The sequence below is a fragment of the Stegostoma tigrinum genome, chromosome 10 (assembly GCF_030684315.1).
Source record: "Stegostoma tigrinum isolate sSteTig4 chromosome 10, sSteTig4.hap1, whole genome shotgun sequence".
In the NCBI taxonomy this organism is placed as follows: Eukaryota; Metazoa; Chordata; class Chondrichthyes; order Orectolobiformes; family Stegostomatidae; genus Stegostoma; species Stegostoma tigrinum.
Genome location: NC_081363.1, coordinates 88513033 through 88530451, shown reverse-complemented (window position 1 = coordinate 88530451; position 17419 = coordinate 88513033). Strand labels below are relative to the sequence as shown.

The window sequence follows — 17419 nt, the reverse complement described above, 5'->3', positions numbered from 1 at the left end:
TGCACTTTGGACAATTCCAACAAGGCAAGGGAACATCTGAACAGTACAATACTGGGAAGCACAGAAGATCAGAGGCACCTTGGTGTGCATGAACTCTGGCTCCTTTTAAAGTAGTGAAACAGCTAGATTTAAAGTGGTTAAAGCATAATGAGATATTTCTCCTTTTTAGACAAGGCATCAAATGTACAAGCAGGGACATGATGCTAGAACTATATAAAATGTTGGTTAGGCCATAGCTGAAGTACTGTGCCCATTTCTGGAATCAACATTTTATAGCAAGAATATGATAACACTAGAGAGGATGCAGTGAAGATTTACCAGGATGTTGCCTGGGCTGAAGAGTTTCACTTTTTAGAAGCATTTGGACAGCCTGGGGTTGTCATCTTTGGAGAAAAGAGGAGATGGAGAGGGGATATGTTTGAGATGTATAAAGTGTTGTGGTTGGTTGGCTTGCTGAGTTGATTAATTGCTCCACAGATGTATCATTACCCTGCTGGGTAACTTCAGTGCAGTCTCCGATGAAGTGCTGTTGTTTTCCCGCCTGTCATTTAAACTCTGGTGTCTGTTGAGCTGGGTAACCCCCTTCCCGGTATTTATGGGGTCTAGCTCTGTTTGTTGATTAGTTTTCTTAGTGGAGAACCAAACTTCCCATGCTTGCTTGTTTCTGCTTTGCCTGTCCCAGGATCCTGGTGTTGTCCCACTTGAATTGGTGGTTTTCCCTATCCATGTGGATGGAGATGAGTGAGTATTGGGGTCTTTTTTGTTGCCAGTTGATGTTCGTGCACCCTTGTGGTTAATTTCCTTCCTCCTCCTTGTTTGTTCAGTGTAATGTTTTGCAGTCTCTGCAGAGAATCTTGTATATGACATTAGTCCTGTGCATTAAAAAAAATGAGTGTTGAGTCGTCGATCTGGGGCCAGAGCTACAAATCCACTGTAAAACTTTATACATCTAAAGTTAGGAGGGGCATAGACTAGGAGAATTTTTGTTTTCCTCTTGGTGAAAGGATCAATGACTGGGTACATAGATGTAGTGCAAGGGGCAGAAGGTTTAGAGCAGATGTGAGGAAACCTTTTCCAACCAGTTGGTGATAGGAATCTGGAAGGCACCACCTGTAAGGGTAATAGAGGGAGAGTCACTAATAACATTTAACAAGTATTTCTAACCTTGGCAATGAAAGTGCACCTCCATGTACCAAATGCTGAAAAATGGCTTAGAACAGTTCAATGTTTGTTTTGACCAGCACAAACCAGATGGGCTGACCAGTCTTTTTCTGTGTTGGTAGACCTCTGACTGTCTTCCATAAGTGAACTGTGTCCTTTATGCTCCAGTATTTTTGAAATAAAATTAGGGAGGTCTTGCTAAAGCAATAGTCACTTCACACCAACCAGGGATATTGTGAACAGTTTATTGGAACCCCTTTTATCTGAGGAGGTGTCTACTAATATTGGAGGCAGCCCAGAGAAAGTTCAGTGTGTTGATTCTACCTAAGGAGGCTCCTTCTTCGTCAGCAGAAATTGATTAGGCTGGTCTTGCACTCGTTGGGATTTAAAAGAATAACTGATTATGAAGCCCCCTACAAATCTTGGAAGTTGCAGAGTAGATGTGCAAAGGTTGTTTTTCCCTTTGTAGGAGAGTCTCGGATCAGCAGGCAAAATCTGATTTATTTTATTTTTTTTAAAAAAGGTGTTGCCCACTTCAGACATGAGGAATTTGTTCATTTGGAGGATATTGAATCTGTGGAATCCACTTTGTAAATGGCTATAGAGTTAGGGTCATTAAAACAGTCAAGGCTGAGCTACATTAAATACCTCGATCAGGTAAGGGAATTGAGAGTTAAGGGGCAACGGCAAGAAAGTCAAGCTGGAGTTTAACAGAGCAGCTACGATCTAATTGAATGACAGTGATGATTTGATGGACTGAATGGCCTGCCTCAGTCACCCCTTGATTGTTTTCTACTGTTCAGTTTGATTCCTTTCCAAAGCGCCCTCCTAAATCTGCAGCCTATGTTCAGTGTACAACCAGACTAACTTCAGAGGACAGACGCTCTTCTTTATTTTAACATTGGAACTTCTTTTATTTTCATTCTCCCCTAAATTTCTGATCTTCCTTTTTCAGGACATTGAATTCTTAACTGGAATGTTGTCCTACCCATGCCTAATTTTCTTCAAGATGATAGTAGTTGATAGTGAGCATGAAAATACTATTTCTAGGGGTATTGCACCCTATTTCTATCTAATTTTTTGGGACAGTTCAGTGGAATATGTAGTTTGTGATGCAGTTGTATAGTTAGACTATTGACTGTCTTGACCATCTGAGTGAAACTTTTTATTGTTCTATCTTTTATAATTGGGAGATCATTTTAGAAAGATGTCTCCCACTGGGCCATTGCTAAACTGTGTTCTGGTCTGGTGGGAGTTAATGATGTTGATGTATTCATTCTTCAACTTTTCCAATAATTTGCACAGTCATTTGCGTTGGGGAAAGATATGATTGGAAGTTGTTTTTATAACCTGGTCTATAGTTTGACTAGTTTTGTATTCCATGTTTTCACTACTTCTTAGCTGTGTAAAATCTGCCAAGACCCCAGACTCTCTCTATGTCTTAGCTTCTAGCTTGTTACCATTTTGGACCACTTTATTCTGCCTTTTGCTTAATCTCCAAGTGCCTGTTTAACCATTAAAATTTTGATTCTGCATGTTTGTGCACCCCACAAACTACATGTCAAGGCCTGGTATAAAGGTTGTAGGTTTTGTGTACTGATTGACAATTAGCGAGTTTTGAGAAGATTTGTAGCTCAGGTTGAGGTTCTGGATGTGAGTTTGCTCGCTAAGCTGGAAGGTTCGTTTTCAGACGTTTCGTCACCATACTAGCTAACATCATCAGTGAGCCTCCGACAAAGCTCTGGTGTTATGTCCTGCTTTCTATTTATCTGGTTAGGTTTCCTTGGGTTGGTGATGTCATTTCCTGATTGACAATTGTTGTGAATTGAGATGGACATGTCAACTCGTTTAGTTGGTGCCACTAACAGTTAGTGAAATGCAACTGTATTGTATCAGTGATAATGGGAACTGCAGATGCTGGAGAATCCAAGATAATAAAGTGTGACGCTGGATGAACACAGCAGGCCAAGCAGCATCTTAGCTTGGCCTGCTGTGTTTGTTCCGACTATCAGATTTTTATTTTGTTTGGTGTGAACTAATTGTTCTGTCTCTTCCTGAATGAGTGGAAGATGTGGGTCTTGCCCAGGGCTTGACATGTAGTTTGTGTGGTGCACAAACATGCAGAATCAAAATTTTATTGGCTAAACAGACACTTGGAGATTAAGCAAAAGATGTGGGTGCTAAATAACAGTGGGCTCGATGGAATGTTTTTTTAAATTTGCAACCTGTCTTTACTGACAGTAGCTCTAACAGGAGAATGAGATGTGGTGTGCTGTGGAACTGTAGAATAATTGTACTCCGTTGAAAGGTGCAGGAAGATGGCCAAATATTTCCCTGTTTTTTTAACAACTATGAACAACAGTCAAACACTGCCATACTAGTAGATCTTGGAACTTCGTAACACATCAAAGCCACACATGGCCTTCTGACCATTTCAGCATGATCCTGACTGACATTTTGCCTTTTTCTCCAATCTCATTCCTACATACAAAAAGAACAAAGAAAATTTACAGCACTGGAACAGGTCCTTCGGCCCTCCAAGTCTACGCCAATCCAGATCGTCTATTTAAACCTGTTGCCTATTTTCCAAGGATCTGTATCCCACTGTGCCCTGCCCATTTCATGTATCTGTCTAGATACATATTAAATGATGTTATCATGCCCGCTTCTACCACCTCCCGTGGCAATGCATTCCAGGCACCCACCACCCTCTGCGTAAAGAACTTTCTACACATCTATTCCTTAAACTTTACCACCCCCCCCCCCCCACCTTGAAATCGTGACCCCTAATAATTGAGTCCTGCACTTGGGGCAGGGTGGGAAGCTTCTTTCTATCCACCCTGTCTATACCTCCCTAATTGTGTAGACCTCAGTCAGATCCCCCCTCAATCTGACTTTTTAATGTAAATAATCCTAATCTACTCAACCTCTCTTCCTAGCTAGCATCCTCCATACCAGGCAACATCCAGGTGAACCTCCTCTGCACCCTCCCCAAAGCATCCACATCCTTTTGGTAATGTGGCGACCAGAACTGTACACAGTATTCCAAATATGGTTGAACCTAAGCCCCAGACAACTGTCTCATGACCTGCAAACTCTTATGCTCAATACCCCGTCCGATGAATGAAAGCATGCCATATGTGGCCGTGACCACTATCGACCTATGTTGCCACCTTCAGGGTACGATGGACCTGAACACCCAGATCTCTCTCCACATCAGTTTTCACCAGGGCTTTTCCATTTACTGTATAGTTCGCTCTTGAATTGGATCTTCCAAATTGCATCACCTCGCATTTGCCTGGATTGAACTCTATCTACCACTTCTCCGCCCAACTCTCCATTCTGTCTATATTCTGCAGCATTCTCCGACAGTGAAGGGGGCTATCTGGTACTCCTGCAATCTTAGTCTGATTAGCAAATTTGCAGATGATACTATCTCTACCTTCCTCCAAATCATCTATGTATATCACAAACAACAGTGGTCCCTGTGGAACACCATTCTCACAGTTTGTGTGTGTGTGGTTTGTTGTTTTTGAGAAACTCCTTTCCACCACAACTGTCTCTCCTGTTGCCCAGCCAGTTTTCTGCCCATCTAGCTAGTACACCCTGGAACCCATCCAACTCCACTTTCCACATCGGCCTGCCATGGGGAACCTTGTCAAACGCCTTACTGAAGTCCATGTATGACATCTACAGCCCTTCCCTCATCAATCAACTTTGTCGCATCCTCAAAGAATTCTATTAAGTTGGTAAGACATGACCTTCCCTGCACACAACCATGCTGCCTATCACTAATAAGCCTGTTTTCCTTCGTAATGTAAATAGATCCTGTTCCTCAGTATCTTCTCCAGCAGCTCCCCTACCACAGGCTCACCGGTCTATAATTACCTGGATTATCCTTGCTACCCTTAAACAAAGGGACAATATTAGCAATTCCCTGTCCTCTGGGACCTCACCTGTTCTCAAGGATGCTGCAAAGATATATCTACAGTCCTTTTTTGGTCGGGTGAATTCCCAAGGTGTTTCTATCTTTTTTAAAAAGCATTATTTCCTCCCCTCAAATGAGGAATTCCTTTTCCTGTTAATTGTTTGACACTCCAGCCTGGGGAAACCATCTCTCTGCATCCAACCCTTTCAATATTTGCCAAGAAAATACGTGCGTAATTACTAGAGAATGGAATATGCAGATGGGACTGAACAATGGCATCATTGTATTCCCCATGTTTAATTGGAGAAAAGTTTTTTTTTTTTGCTCACAGTTCGGGATTTCGGATAAAACAGTTTGATTATTCAACAGAAGGGATGCTGATGAGGTGGGAGTTGGGTATTATCCAAGTCTGTATTTTTTTTTTAAAAATCTCTTTTGCTACCATTGCTCTGCATGGCCAAGGAAATTTTTTTTTCGAGGGTCACCTAGAAGTAACTATGGGATAAAAAGAGAAACTATTACAGGCAATTATTTCTTAGAATAAGAGCTGATAATGGAACTGGGTGAGAACATTCTTCCTAGCCAGATAATACTGAGATGTTGAGAGGGGATGATGAGGTCAGCTGACTCTGAATGAGGGAACAAGGTGTAGAGCTGGATGAACACAAGCCAAACAGCATCAGAGGAGAAAGCTGACATTTTGGACCTAGACCCTCCTTCAGATAATGGAGCTTTCCTGCTCCTCTGCATGGTCTGCTGAGTTCATCCAGCTCAACACCTTGTTATCTCAGATTCTCCAGCATCCTAGAGCTGAAGTGCTTGTCATGTGAGTTTCAGTTGAGGACTCTGGGTTTGTACTCTATGGATTTTTTTTTGGTTGTTGGTGGGGGGTGGGGTGGTCCCTGATAGGCTTAGACTGGATGTAGTGAAGGTGTTCTTACTACTTAGGAGAGATGAAAACCGGAGGGTACAGCCTCAAAGAAGGGATGTTCCTTTGGAACTGAGATGAGGATTTTCTTTTAGCCAGAGTGCTGAATTGTGCAACTCCTTGCTGCAGAGACCAAGTTAAAGTGTATTTAAGACAGACACACTCTCTCTCTTGATTAGTAAGAGGATCAAGGGTTGTGGGGACAAGAAAAAGAGAATGGGGTTGAGAAGGGGGGTTTAGTTGTTACAGGCAGCACATTGGTACAGGCTTGGAGGGCCGAAGGGGCTGTTTCTGTGCTGTAACTTGCTTCGTTCTTTGTATATCAGCCATGATCAAATGGTGGAGCAGATTCAAATCAACCGAATGGCTAATCCTGCTAACGGCTTTTTCTGACTAAGCAGCTATTTTGAGTAATATGTTGGAGGCAGAAACCAGATTGAAGGGATTCGGGCTTCAGGAAAATTTGGACAGACAGAGCAGTTGTTCTATATCTTTTTTTTTACATTGTAATGGAAGTATAATATAAATCCTTTTTAAATGGGAAAATTACTTAAAGGCTCTTCTTTGCTCTTAAGGAAAGGATTCTTCTTGGTCATGCTGGACTTGAATATTGCTGAAAAGATGTATTTTACCTGAGACTCAACACATGTATAAATGCCAAATTTCAAACAGTTGCAACAATTTGTACAGTAGGAGAAAAGCGTGCTGATTTTGGTTGATAAGGCCACACTGGACAATGACTTGCTATGGCAAAAGTGTTTGTTATTTTCCACTATTGGCTGCTGCCAGCAATTCAAAAAGACATTTTGTCTGCCACCATAATTGACTAGTGGAAATGAATTTTGGTATGATGCCTGGTATGTTACATTAAACTGCTAACTAATCAATTTGTGTTCCTCCAGGTGGAATTGATAAGACCAGGTATAGATCATGCTCAACCAGGTTGGGAGGTATTGGTGCAGTGATAATAACTGGATATGAAATGCAGAAACCCAGGTTAATGCCATCACAGCAGACAGACAGAATTTTTGTATTCAATAAAAAAAACTAGAATGTCAAGTGAAACCATTGATTTTTGTCATTAAAATAAACCTACTTGACCAGCCTTGTTGAACAACATTACCAAAGATGTCATAGTAGCTCAGAAGTTAGCACTGTTGTCTCTTGGCACCAGGGACCCAGGCTCAATTCCAGCCTCCGGTGACTGTCTGTGTGGAGTTTGCACATTCTCCCCATGTCTGCTTGGGTTTTCTGTGCTGTGACCTCCTCCCACAATCCAAAGATGTGCAGGTTAGGTGGATTGGCTGTTCCAAACTGCCCAGACTGTGTCCAAGGAAGGGTAGGCTGGATGGGTTAGCCATGGGAGATGCAGAATTAAAAGGATAGGAGGAGTGGGTGTAGGTAAGGTGCTCTTTGGAGGGTTAGTGTGGACTTGATGGGGGGGAAAATGGTCTGCTTCCACACTAGGCATTCTAGGACACCAAAATAAAATGTCTGTTAGATGTGATTATGCAATTGGGAACAATCCTGATGGCACTAATTATCAACTGAATTAACATAATTAGTCAAGCTCATGACGTGAGTCATTTTACACTTGATTGCAAGTGACACATTCATACGCAGGAACTCATTCTGTGCAAAAGTGTTCTAGGTACATTCGAGCTAGTGTTTTTTCAATAACTCTAAGATGGGGTGCCTGAGATTGTGGTTATTTTCCCCAAGGCAATACCTCTTTTTCACCTATAATTGTTATCATTTGAAATTTTGGTATTCTTGCTGTTGACCAAGAGGCAAAACTTTGTCAATGTCCTTTCAGTAATTTACTTAAACAAGTTTAAAATCACTAGACAGTTTGAACTATATTAGTATTTTAATTTTGTTATATTTTCCCTTCCCTGAAGTATTAACAGCACAGATCACACTCCTTTTTCATAAATTCTTAAAAGCTGCAGCAAGGCCACATTTGCCTTCAGCAGTCTTTGTGGCACTAAAATGCCAAAGCTGAACTTGATGCTAAAGGATATGAGTTGTAAATGTAAACATGTTTAAATATTTGCAGTGTGGATGTCCAATATTATTACAGATGTCACAAAGACAGAACAAATGCTTCAAGGATAAATGAGAGAAAATAAAACTGGCCAGATTACTTAAGTGGTTTTTCAGTGTTGTTTCTCAGACGAAGATGGCTTCTTAGTTGATTAATTTTTTTTTTCCTGAAGATGCCGCTGTCCTGTTTATAGTTCACCAAGATAAAAGCAGCAATACTTAGTTTTTAGCTTTCTAATATTTTGAGCTTCTGAGAGCTGCTTGTTGGGGGTTAGGCTAGGAGCGCTCTCACTGTCTCCTGTCTCTTCCCCCGCCCCCACCACCACCACCACCGCCCATGCTTGCTCTGTCCTAGTTACCATGTCAATATCTGCAGTCTGCTGGAATAAAATGTATTTTCCAGACTTATTAGAACTTACCAATTCTAATTCTACATGTTTAGTAGCCAATTGTTTAAACATGATGCTCTTTGGTGACAAAGCATCAACAGAACCTTTTTTTTTGCTCTGGAGCCAACCTACATTTAACTGCCTGGCCTTTTGAACAAACGAAAGCTGACTTGATCTGCTTTCCTTTTTAACACCAGCTATTACCCATAGTACAAAAATCATTGTGAACAAATTCCCTGTTCACAGCTCCAGACAAAAATCTTAAGACCATGGGGTGGCACAGTCGTAATAGTTGACACTGCTGCCTCACAGTGCCAAGTACCCAGGCTCAACTCCTCCCTGGGGCAATTGTGGAGTTTACATATTCTCCCATGTCTGTGTTTTTTTTTTTCCTCCCACAGTCCACATAGGTGCAGATTAGGTGTGGCCATGCTATGTGGCCCATAGTGTCAAGGGATATACAGGCTACGTGGATTAGCCATGAGAAATGCAGGAATGGGGTAGGTTTGGATGGAATGCTCTTTAGAGTTGGTGTGGACTCTGGGCCGAATGGCTGCTTCCACCTTTTTTGTGTAAGGATTCTATTCTCCTAAGAAATAGGAGCATGAGTTGGCCTTTCAGCCCCTTGAGCCAGCTTTGCCATTCACTAGGAACCTCCATGTTTCAATGAGATCACCACCACTCATTCATATAAATGCCAGTGATTGGTATCCCAGCCCTTTTTTGTTAAGCTTTTGTTCATGAGACAATCCCTTCAAACTGCAGATCATCCTAATGAACCTTCTCTGACCTCCCAATGAAGCAGAGGCGGTATGGTGGTTCAGTGGTTAGCACTGCAGCCTCACAGCACCAGGGACCCAGGTTTGATTCCAGCCTCGGGTAACTGTCTGTGTGGAGTTTGCACATTCTCCCCGCGTCTGTGTGGGTTTCCTCCCAGGTGCTCCGGTTTCCTCCCACAGTCCAAAGGCTGGGTGGATTGGCCATGCTAAAATGTCCGTAGTGTTCAGGGGTGTGGATTATAGGGGAATGGGTCTGGGTGGGATGCTTCAAGGGTGGTGTGGACTTGTTGGGCCGAAGGGCCTGTTTCCACACTGTAGGGAATCTAATCTTTTTAAAAAAAAGTGGGGGGTGGAGATGTATGAGGAAGATTGATAAGTGCCCTGGACCTGATGGGATACATTTTAGGAGATTAAAATAAGTAGTTGCAGTGATCATCAAAGAATACTTAGAATCTGGAGAAGTCCCAAAGTTGCTAATGTAACACCTTTGTTCAAAAAGGAAGGAGGGACCAAAAGACAAGTAACTGTAGGCCAGTTAGTTTAATATCTGTTATCAAGTCCACTTTATAAAAAATGTAATATCACTGTATTTAAAAATACATTATATAATCAAGCAGAGACCGCAAGACTTCATGAAGAGGAATTTGTGCCTGACACATTTTGAGAATTTTTTGAGGTAGGTAACCAGCACAACAAATGAAGGAGAAGCACCAGATCTAATGTTTGAATTTTTAGACACTTAAAGTACGACACAAGGTTACGGCAGCTCAGTGGTTAGTACTGCAGCCTCACAGTGCCAGGGACCCAGGTTTGATTCCACCCTGTATGTGTGGAATTTGCACATTCTCCCCATGTCTGTGTGGGTTTCCTCTGGGTTCTCAGGTTTCCTGCCACAGTCCAAAGATGTGCGGGCTAGGTGGATTGGCCATGCTAAATTTGCCTGTATTGCCCAGGGGTGTATGGGTTGTAGGGGGATGGTTCTGGGTGGGATGCTCCAGGGGTCACATGTGGACTTGTTGGGCTGAAGGGCCTGTTTCCACATTGTAGGGATTCTAAGCTCATGAGAACCCATGTTGTTTGCACTGATAGACGACAGACATACAGACAAACAAATCATCTTCTATTAGCTATCCAAAAAGTTGGAAAAAGGGAGTCATTTTTCAGGATGGCAAACCAGAATGTCACCAGGATCAGTGGAGGGCGAATACTAGATACTTGGATGAGGAAAGTGAATCAATGATAGCCCAAATTTTGCTGATGACACAAAACGGATGGAATGACAGTCCGCAGAGGGTTACAGACAAATTAAACAAATGGGCAAAAAACATGTTTTGATGGGTGGAAAAGTTGTATTTAAATGCAGTAAGTTACTGCACAAAGGGATTTTGAGTCCTCGTGTGTAAATTTCAAAGCTAGCATATAACGTGAGCAGATAGTAACAAAGGCAAATGGAATGTTGACTTTTTATTTCAAATGGAATGAAGTTTTAAAAAAGGAAGGTTTGCAAAAACTATACAAAACATTAGTTATACTGTAACTAGAATAGTGTGAATAGTTTTTTTTTAATCTCCTTGAAAAGAGAAACTGACGTTGGAGGCAGTCAAGAGAAGGTTCACTAGATTCACCATGTATATGGAGAAATTACCTATCGTTATGAGGAGAGGTGAATAGGTTGTGCCTATACTCGGGGTTTAGCTAAGAGAAAAATTCATTTTTTGAAAAAAGCACGATTCTTGAGGACTTGACTGAGTAGACGATGAGGGTTGTTTGTCATTGTGGGAGAGTCAAGGACCAGTAGGTCTAATTTTAGAATAAGAGATTGCCCACTTGAAAGATGAGGGACTTCCTTCTGAGAGTGGTGAATCTTTGGAATTCTCTATTGCAGAGGTGCTATAGAGGCAAGTGTGTTAAGAATATTCAAGGCTGCGATAAAGGTTTTTAATCAGTAAGGGAATTGGAGGTTATAAGGAAAAGGCAAGAAAGTGGCTTTGATTCGATCATCCATAATATCGGAACAACGTAGCAGATTTTGATGGGCTGAATGTTGCTGTATCTTATGGTCTTTTAATATGCTGGACAATTGCAAGGGCTAACTGCTCCTTCTGCACCCACATGTTCTCAAACCCCTTTACTGGCCTGACTTCTAGTCACACCTCCCTGTCACTAATTCCTGTTCATACATTTTTTTTGGCTAACCTAAATGATGTGACTATCTTATGGAACTGAAATATGCAGTAGCTTTCCCCTCTCAGTAGGGAACATATCTGTGGCTCAGCTCAGACACTGAACTGAAGCTCCTCCAAGCTGGAGACACTTAGCACAGCACAGTGTATTGTTACCATGGAGTGCTGTGGCATTCAGGAGCTCTCACTTGCAGTTATGACACATCATCTATCTTGCCATCTTTGTATTTATTAACACTTATTTCAACTAGTCTTAATTATTTTGTATTTTTTTCAAAAGCAAGCTAAGCCAGAAATTAGCTTAATCTGTTTAGTCAATTTAACTAGTTAAATCTACTGAGAGCTTGTTTGTCCCCACTTAAACCGGGAAGAAATAGTCTTTGAACAGTAGCTTTTAGTTGGTTGCTAAATAGAAGCAAAAATTTGACTTTAGAGATTAATCATTTGAGATCCCTCACTTGCCCAGTGCTAGTTTCATGGAGTGCATTTGACGCGTTCAATTCCAACCAAGCAAGTCAAATTGATTGTGGTCAGGGCATTGCTATGGGGATGTAGTAGGGACTCTGTCACTATAATCATCACTTATAACTCCTTTCTATACTAAGACCTCTAACAGGTGAGATTCTTTTAAAGGCTTGCAGTTGTCAGAAAACAACCATTGCTGCCTCTGAGCTTGTAGTCCCAAATTTCACTCTTGCCATCGTAGTTTGGGAACACCTGCTTTAGACAACGTTTTGAGTGGTTTTGGATGTTTCTCTAATGATAAATTTGCTTTTTTGTCTTCCTATAGACTGGGAGAACAGTTCTACAAGGAAGCCATTGAACATTGCCGGAATTACAATGCCCGGCTGTGTGCAGAACGTAATGTCCGCCTGCCATTCCTGGACTCTCAGACTGGCGTTGCACAAAATAATTGCTACATTTGGATGGAAAAGAGGCACAGAGGCCCAGGTGTGTGCTCACTTGGAAGTTGGGAGTTCACTATTTGGTTCTGAAATGGGCACATACCTTGCTTGGAGTATCACTGGAGATTTCAAATTTTGACAGGCAGTTTTAAGTCTTGCAGGGTGCTTAGTTGTCATTTTTTTAATATACTTAAATTGATACTTGCATAACTTCTCAACCTGTACTGGAAGTGAGGTACTGTGGGAACATGAAACGCAATGATTGATTTTTATTTTTTCTCTCCAACCTGTTCGATGCAATTGAAATATGCCCTATCCCATGTGAAACAAAGCAATTTCAGAATCCTACAGTGCAGAAGAGGCTGTTGGCCCATCAAGTCCATCCCAACAGACTATTCTCAATATACAAGAGACTCACTTTCTGACACTTGGTTTCTGGCCTTCAATGTTATGACATTTCAAGTACTCCTCCAAGTCCTTGTTTAAAGTTCTGAGGTATCACACTTCAGCTGTCCTACCAGGCAGTGCATTCCAGCGTCCTACTACCCTCTGGGTGTATACCTTTCTCCTTAAAACTATTGCCCCCTTGTTATTGACTCAATAACTCGGGTGAACATCAACTCCTACTCCAGCCATGCTCCTCAAATCCGGACCCCCTTCAACTATCTCGGTTCCAAAGGAAACAATTCGAGCTGATCTAGCTTCCTTTCATGGCTAAAATTCTCCATCCCAGGCAATATGCTGGAGAATCTCCTCCTGTACCCCTTCCAATGCAATTGCATCTTTCCTATAGTGCAGAGACCAGAACTGCGCACAATACTCCTATGGCTTGGCCTGACCAAAGTTCTGTACAGCTCCAACGTGACCTCTGTGCTCTTACCTGTGACCTTACCTGTGACAACTGAAAGTAAACCATGTGCCTTCATGAGAATGTCCCTCAATTTTTCACATTGATTAGTGTGTACAAGAAGAAACCGGTTTCCTTGACAAAGACCAGAAGATGTAGATTTAAGGTAGGGGAGAGGGTTTAAAGAAAGTTAGGAAAAGCTTTTTCACCCAGAGTGCTGAGAATCTTGAACTGGGTGGTAGAGTTGGACACCCTCAGATATTTGAGATGCGCTGTTGCGATGCCAAGGCATTCAAGGCTCGGAGCCACATGCTGGAAAATTGAATTACAGTGGTTAGGGTTTTTAATTTGGCTGGTGCAGACTTGAGCTGAAGGTTTTTATTTTCCTGTGCTGTTGTCCTCTATGACAATGTCCTGCAAGTCCCCTTTATTTACACATGCATAGTACTGGTCACTATTTCAGCTTCCTTTTAGAGACAGCTGTCAGAGTGAACAGAGCCTCAGATTCTTGTTTATATCTGTCAGCCAGGATTCTGTGTAAATGGGACTGTTAACCTGGTCCAGTCAGAATTTATACAATAGGGTCCACCTGGCTGACCTTGTTACAATCACAACATCCCTCTCCCTCTAAGTCATTTGACATAGACCTGGCTTCTTGTAGCCTCTGCTAGGGTGTTTTTCATACCTGATCCAGTTTCTCCAACTTGGCCTTGGATATGGGCAGCATATACCAAACCATAGCCCACCTCTTGCACTTGGAACATCTTGGAAGAAATTCATTCTTGCTTTAGGCAGTAAAGGAGTCCAGGCTGCAATATCTGCAGTGTCCATCTCTGACTCAGGTTTGTTTGCTAGACTGAGAGGGAGAGCACAACTGTTCTAGTGGCCTTCCCTGAGGGGACAGATATTGTTTGCAAGTTGGCAGCTTTCATATGGTCTGTGTGCATGTTCGGGACTGCCTCACTTACTCAAACTTTATGGCAAGGGACCTGACTTCATTGACGATGCCCCTCACCCATGCAGGGCCATTCCCATGGTTCCTACACCAAACCTCATGCCCTGAAGTAAAATGTCTCTTAGTTGAGTCTTGTCTGGTATTGGTGTTCCTGATGCCATTTCACTCCTCTTTCCCTGCCACTTCATCCCAGAGGTCTGGGAAAATAGACTTAACCTGATGCGACACCTTCTCACTTTAGCAATGCTGCTGGAACTATCATTGTAGTTGAATGGACTGATTTTTTTTTTAATCAAATGGCAACTGGGACAGTTTGGTGTCAAGTGAAGCTGTAGGCTGGTTCTTTAAACTTTGAAGGCAGGCTTGGACTGTTGTTTCTATCACACCATTGTGCAGTGAGTGGAATGGAGCTGTCCTCATATGCCAAATGCCATTAGACTTTAGGAAATACTCAAATGCCCTATTGTTTGTGACCCAAATGCCTGGGAGCCTGTGTATTGAAAAGTGGCAAGCATCTTTTACTATCGTTGCCTCGGTCTTGACAAATGAACTTGTGAATGCCCACTCTGGGCATGCAAATAACTAAGAATGTTGACAAGGTCAGCATTATCAACCAGTGTAACCAAATCCATGGATTACCCAACCATGGTGGTAATTTATGTCCTTGGTGTCCAGAGTGCCAACAATGTGACTATGCCTGCATCTGATCCTGGCCACCAGACAGAACCTCTCCCCAACATCTTTATTTTGGACACTCTGGATGACCCTGAGGTAGTTCAGCCAGTATCTGGCAGTGAGTTTTATTTGGGATAATCACTGATACTCCCCATAGTAAAATGTCATTCTCTATAGTGATCCAGTCTTGCTGGGTCCAGAAAAATTTCAATTCTGGCTCTGCTAGCCCTTTTGTTTCCTCTATCAGGCTTGCACCTGAGCCTCTTACTACAATTGGTGGTGACTGACTTTTTTTCTTCCCCTGCCATGCCGGTATCAACCTCCGTTAGAGTTGAGTGATCATTTAACTAGATGTTCATCCTGATTAGTTCTGATTTGGAAGTTTAAGCAATTTAACTAACTGTTCCAAACCAGGTGCAGGTGAGTTTTCCAGGGTGTGCACCCTCCTGGATACCAGCCTATGAATTCTGTTACTCATTTCAGGCATAGTGGAATGTCACTGTTGTCGTCTCAAGTCTGCATTCCAGCACTAACCATAATGACTTGCCACTTTCTTCAGGATGCAGGCAGGCAACAGTTAGGCCAAGGCTTGGCTTTGTTTTGGGGTTTTGCTGTGGGATGACCTAGAGTTTCTCTGTTCAGGATATGTCATGAGCGAGGCTGTGCAAATACCTTCACTCAAATGGTGTCCCCCAAACTCAGTTGGCCTGGCGAGGGCCAACTTGTATGCTGCACTTGCCATTAGCTTTTCTACTGACAAAGCCAGTTGTTGTGCCTTTTTAAAGTCCAGTTGGACTTTATGCCACAGGTGTTTTTGCATAGTTATGTCATTAATCCCACATACCAAACAGTCTCCCAGCATATCATTCAAGGTTAAACCAAAGTCCTATATCTCTACCTGTTGCCTTAACCGCAATCAAAAATCCTGAAACTGATTCCCCGGTTCTAGAGCCACCAGGTAAAACTGATAGCATTTCAGAATCAGATGAAGCTTGAGGTCAAAACTTTCCTTGGCTAAATTTGTGAACTCTTAAAGTTTTAGTATCTGGTGCGTCAAAACTTGAGGCACCTGTTAACCGAGGAAGCTATGGCATCCACAAACTGTCAAGAGAACTGTTCGATGCTTTTTATCTGCCCCAACTGTCATTTGCCTGGGGAGAAAAATGCATTCTTTCCATGTACTGGGCCCAGTCTTCAGAATCAAATGAGTCTAGTTTCCCAAAAAAACAGCATGATGCCAGAAATGCTTACCACAATTCAAAGACAACTGTTCCAGGCAAACTTCTTCAGGAGCATACTTTGTTTTTTCTGTTGTCGCTACTGAAATAGTTCCACCGAGGCCAGTATTCTGTCACCAAGCCACACGTGCATAGTACTGGTCATTAAAAACTTAGAACATAGAGTACAGCACAGAACAGGCCCTTCAGCCCACGATGTTGTGCCGACCATTGATCCTCATGTATGCACCCTCAAATTTCTGTGACCATATGCATGTCCAGCAGTCTCTTAAATGTCACCAATGATCTTGCATCAACAACTGCTGCTGGCAACGCATTCCATGCTCTCACAACGCTCAGTGTAAAGAACCCGCCTCTGACAACCCCTCTATACTTTCCTCCAACCAGCTTAAAACTATGACCCCTCGTGTTAGCCTTTTCTGCCCTGGGAAATAGTGTCTGGCTATCAACTCTCTCTATGCCTCTCATTATCTTGTATACCTCAATTAGGTCCCCTCTCCTCCTTTTCTCCAATGAAAAAAGTCCGAGCTCAGTCAACCTCTCTTCATAACATAAGCCCTCCAGTCCAGGCAGCATCCTGGTAAACCTCCTCTGAACCCTCTCCAAAGCATCCACATCTTTCCTATAATAGGGTGACCAGAACTGGACGCAGTATTCCAAGTGCGGTCTAACCACAGTTTTATAGAGCTGCAACAAGATCTCACGACTCTTAAACTCAATGCCCCTGCTAATGAAAGCCAAAACACCATATGCTTTCTTAACAACCCTTTCCACTTGGGTGGCCATTTTAAGGGATCTATGTATCTGTACACCAAGATCCCTCTGTTCCTCCACACTGCCAAGAATCCTATCCTTAATGCTGTACTCAGCTTTCAAATTCGACCTTCCAAAATGCATCACCTCGCACTTAGCCAGGTTGAACTCCATCTGCCACCTCTCAGCCCATCTCTGCATCCTGTCAATGTCGCGCTGCAGCCTACAACAGCCCTCTATACTGTCAACGACACCTCCAACCTTCGTGTCGTCTGCAAACTTGCTGACCCATCCTTCAATCCCCTCATCCAAGCCATTAATAAAAATTACAAACAGTAGAGGCCCAAGGACAGAGCCCTGTGGAACACCACTCACCACTGACTTCCAGGCAGAATATTTTCCTTCTACTACCACTCGCTGTCTTCTGTTGGCCAGCCAATTCTGTATCCAGACAGCTAAGTTCCCCTTTATCCCATTCTTCCTGACCTTCTGAATGAGCCTACCATGGGGAACCTTATCAAATGCCTTGCTGAAGTCCATATACCACATCCACAGCTCGACCCTCATCAACTTTTCTAGTCACATCGTCAAAGAACTCTAAGGTTTGTGAGGCATGACCTGCCCCTCTCAAA

General features: G+C 42.6%; 1 protein-coding gene across 4 annotated transcripts in view; it reads left to right on the top strand.

Annotated features, from left to right (window-relative positions):
- Window positions 1-17419, top strand: part of dpf3 (double PHD fingers 3) — a 216620-nt gene that overhangs the window by 113898 nt on the left and 85303 nt on the right. For all 4 annotated transcript variants that reach the window (XR_009446263.1, XM_059649379.1, XM_048537143.2 and 1 more), the window contains one exon: window positions 12205-12365. Coding sequence is in view for 3 of the 4 variants with exons in the window: in XM_059649379.1 (XP_059505362.1) it covers window positions 12205-12365 (161 nt within the window). In the remaining variant the exon portion in view is untranslated. The remainder of the gene's footprint in view (window positions 1-12204; window positions 12366-17419) is intronic.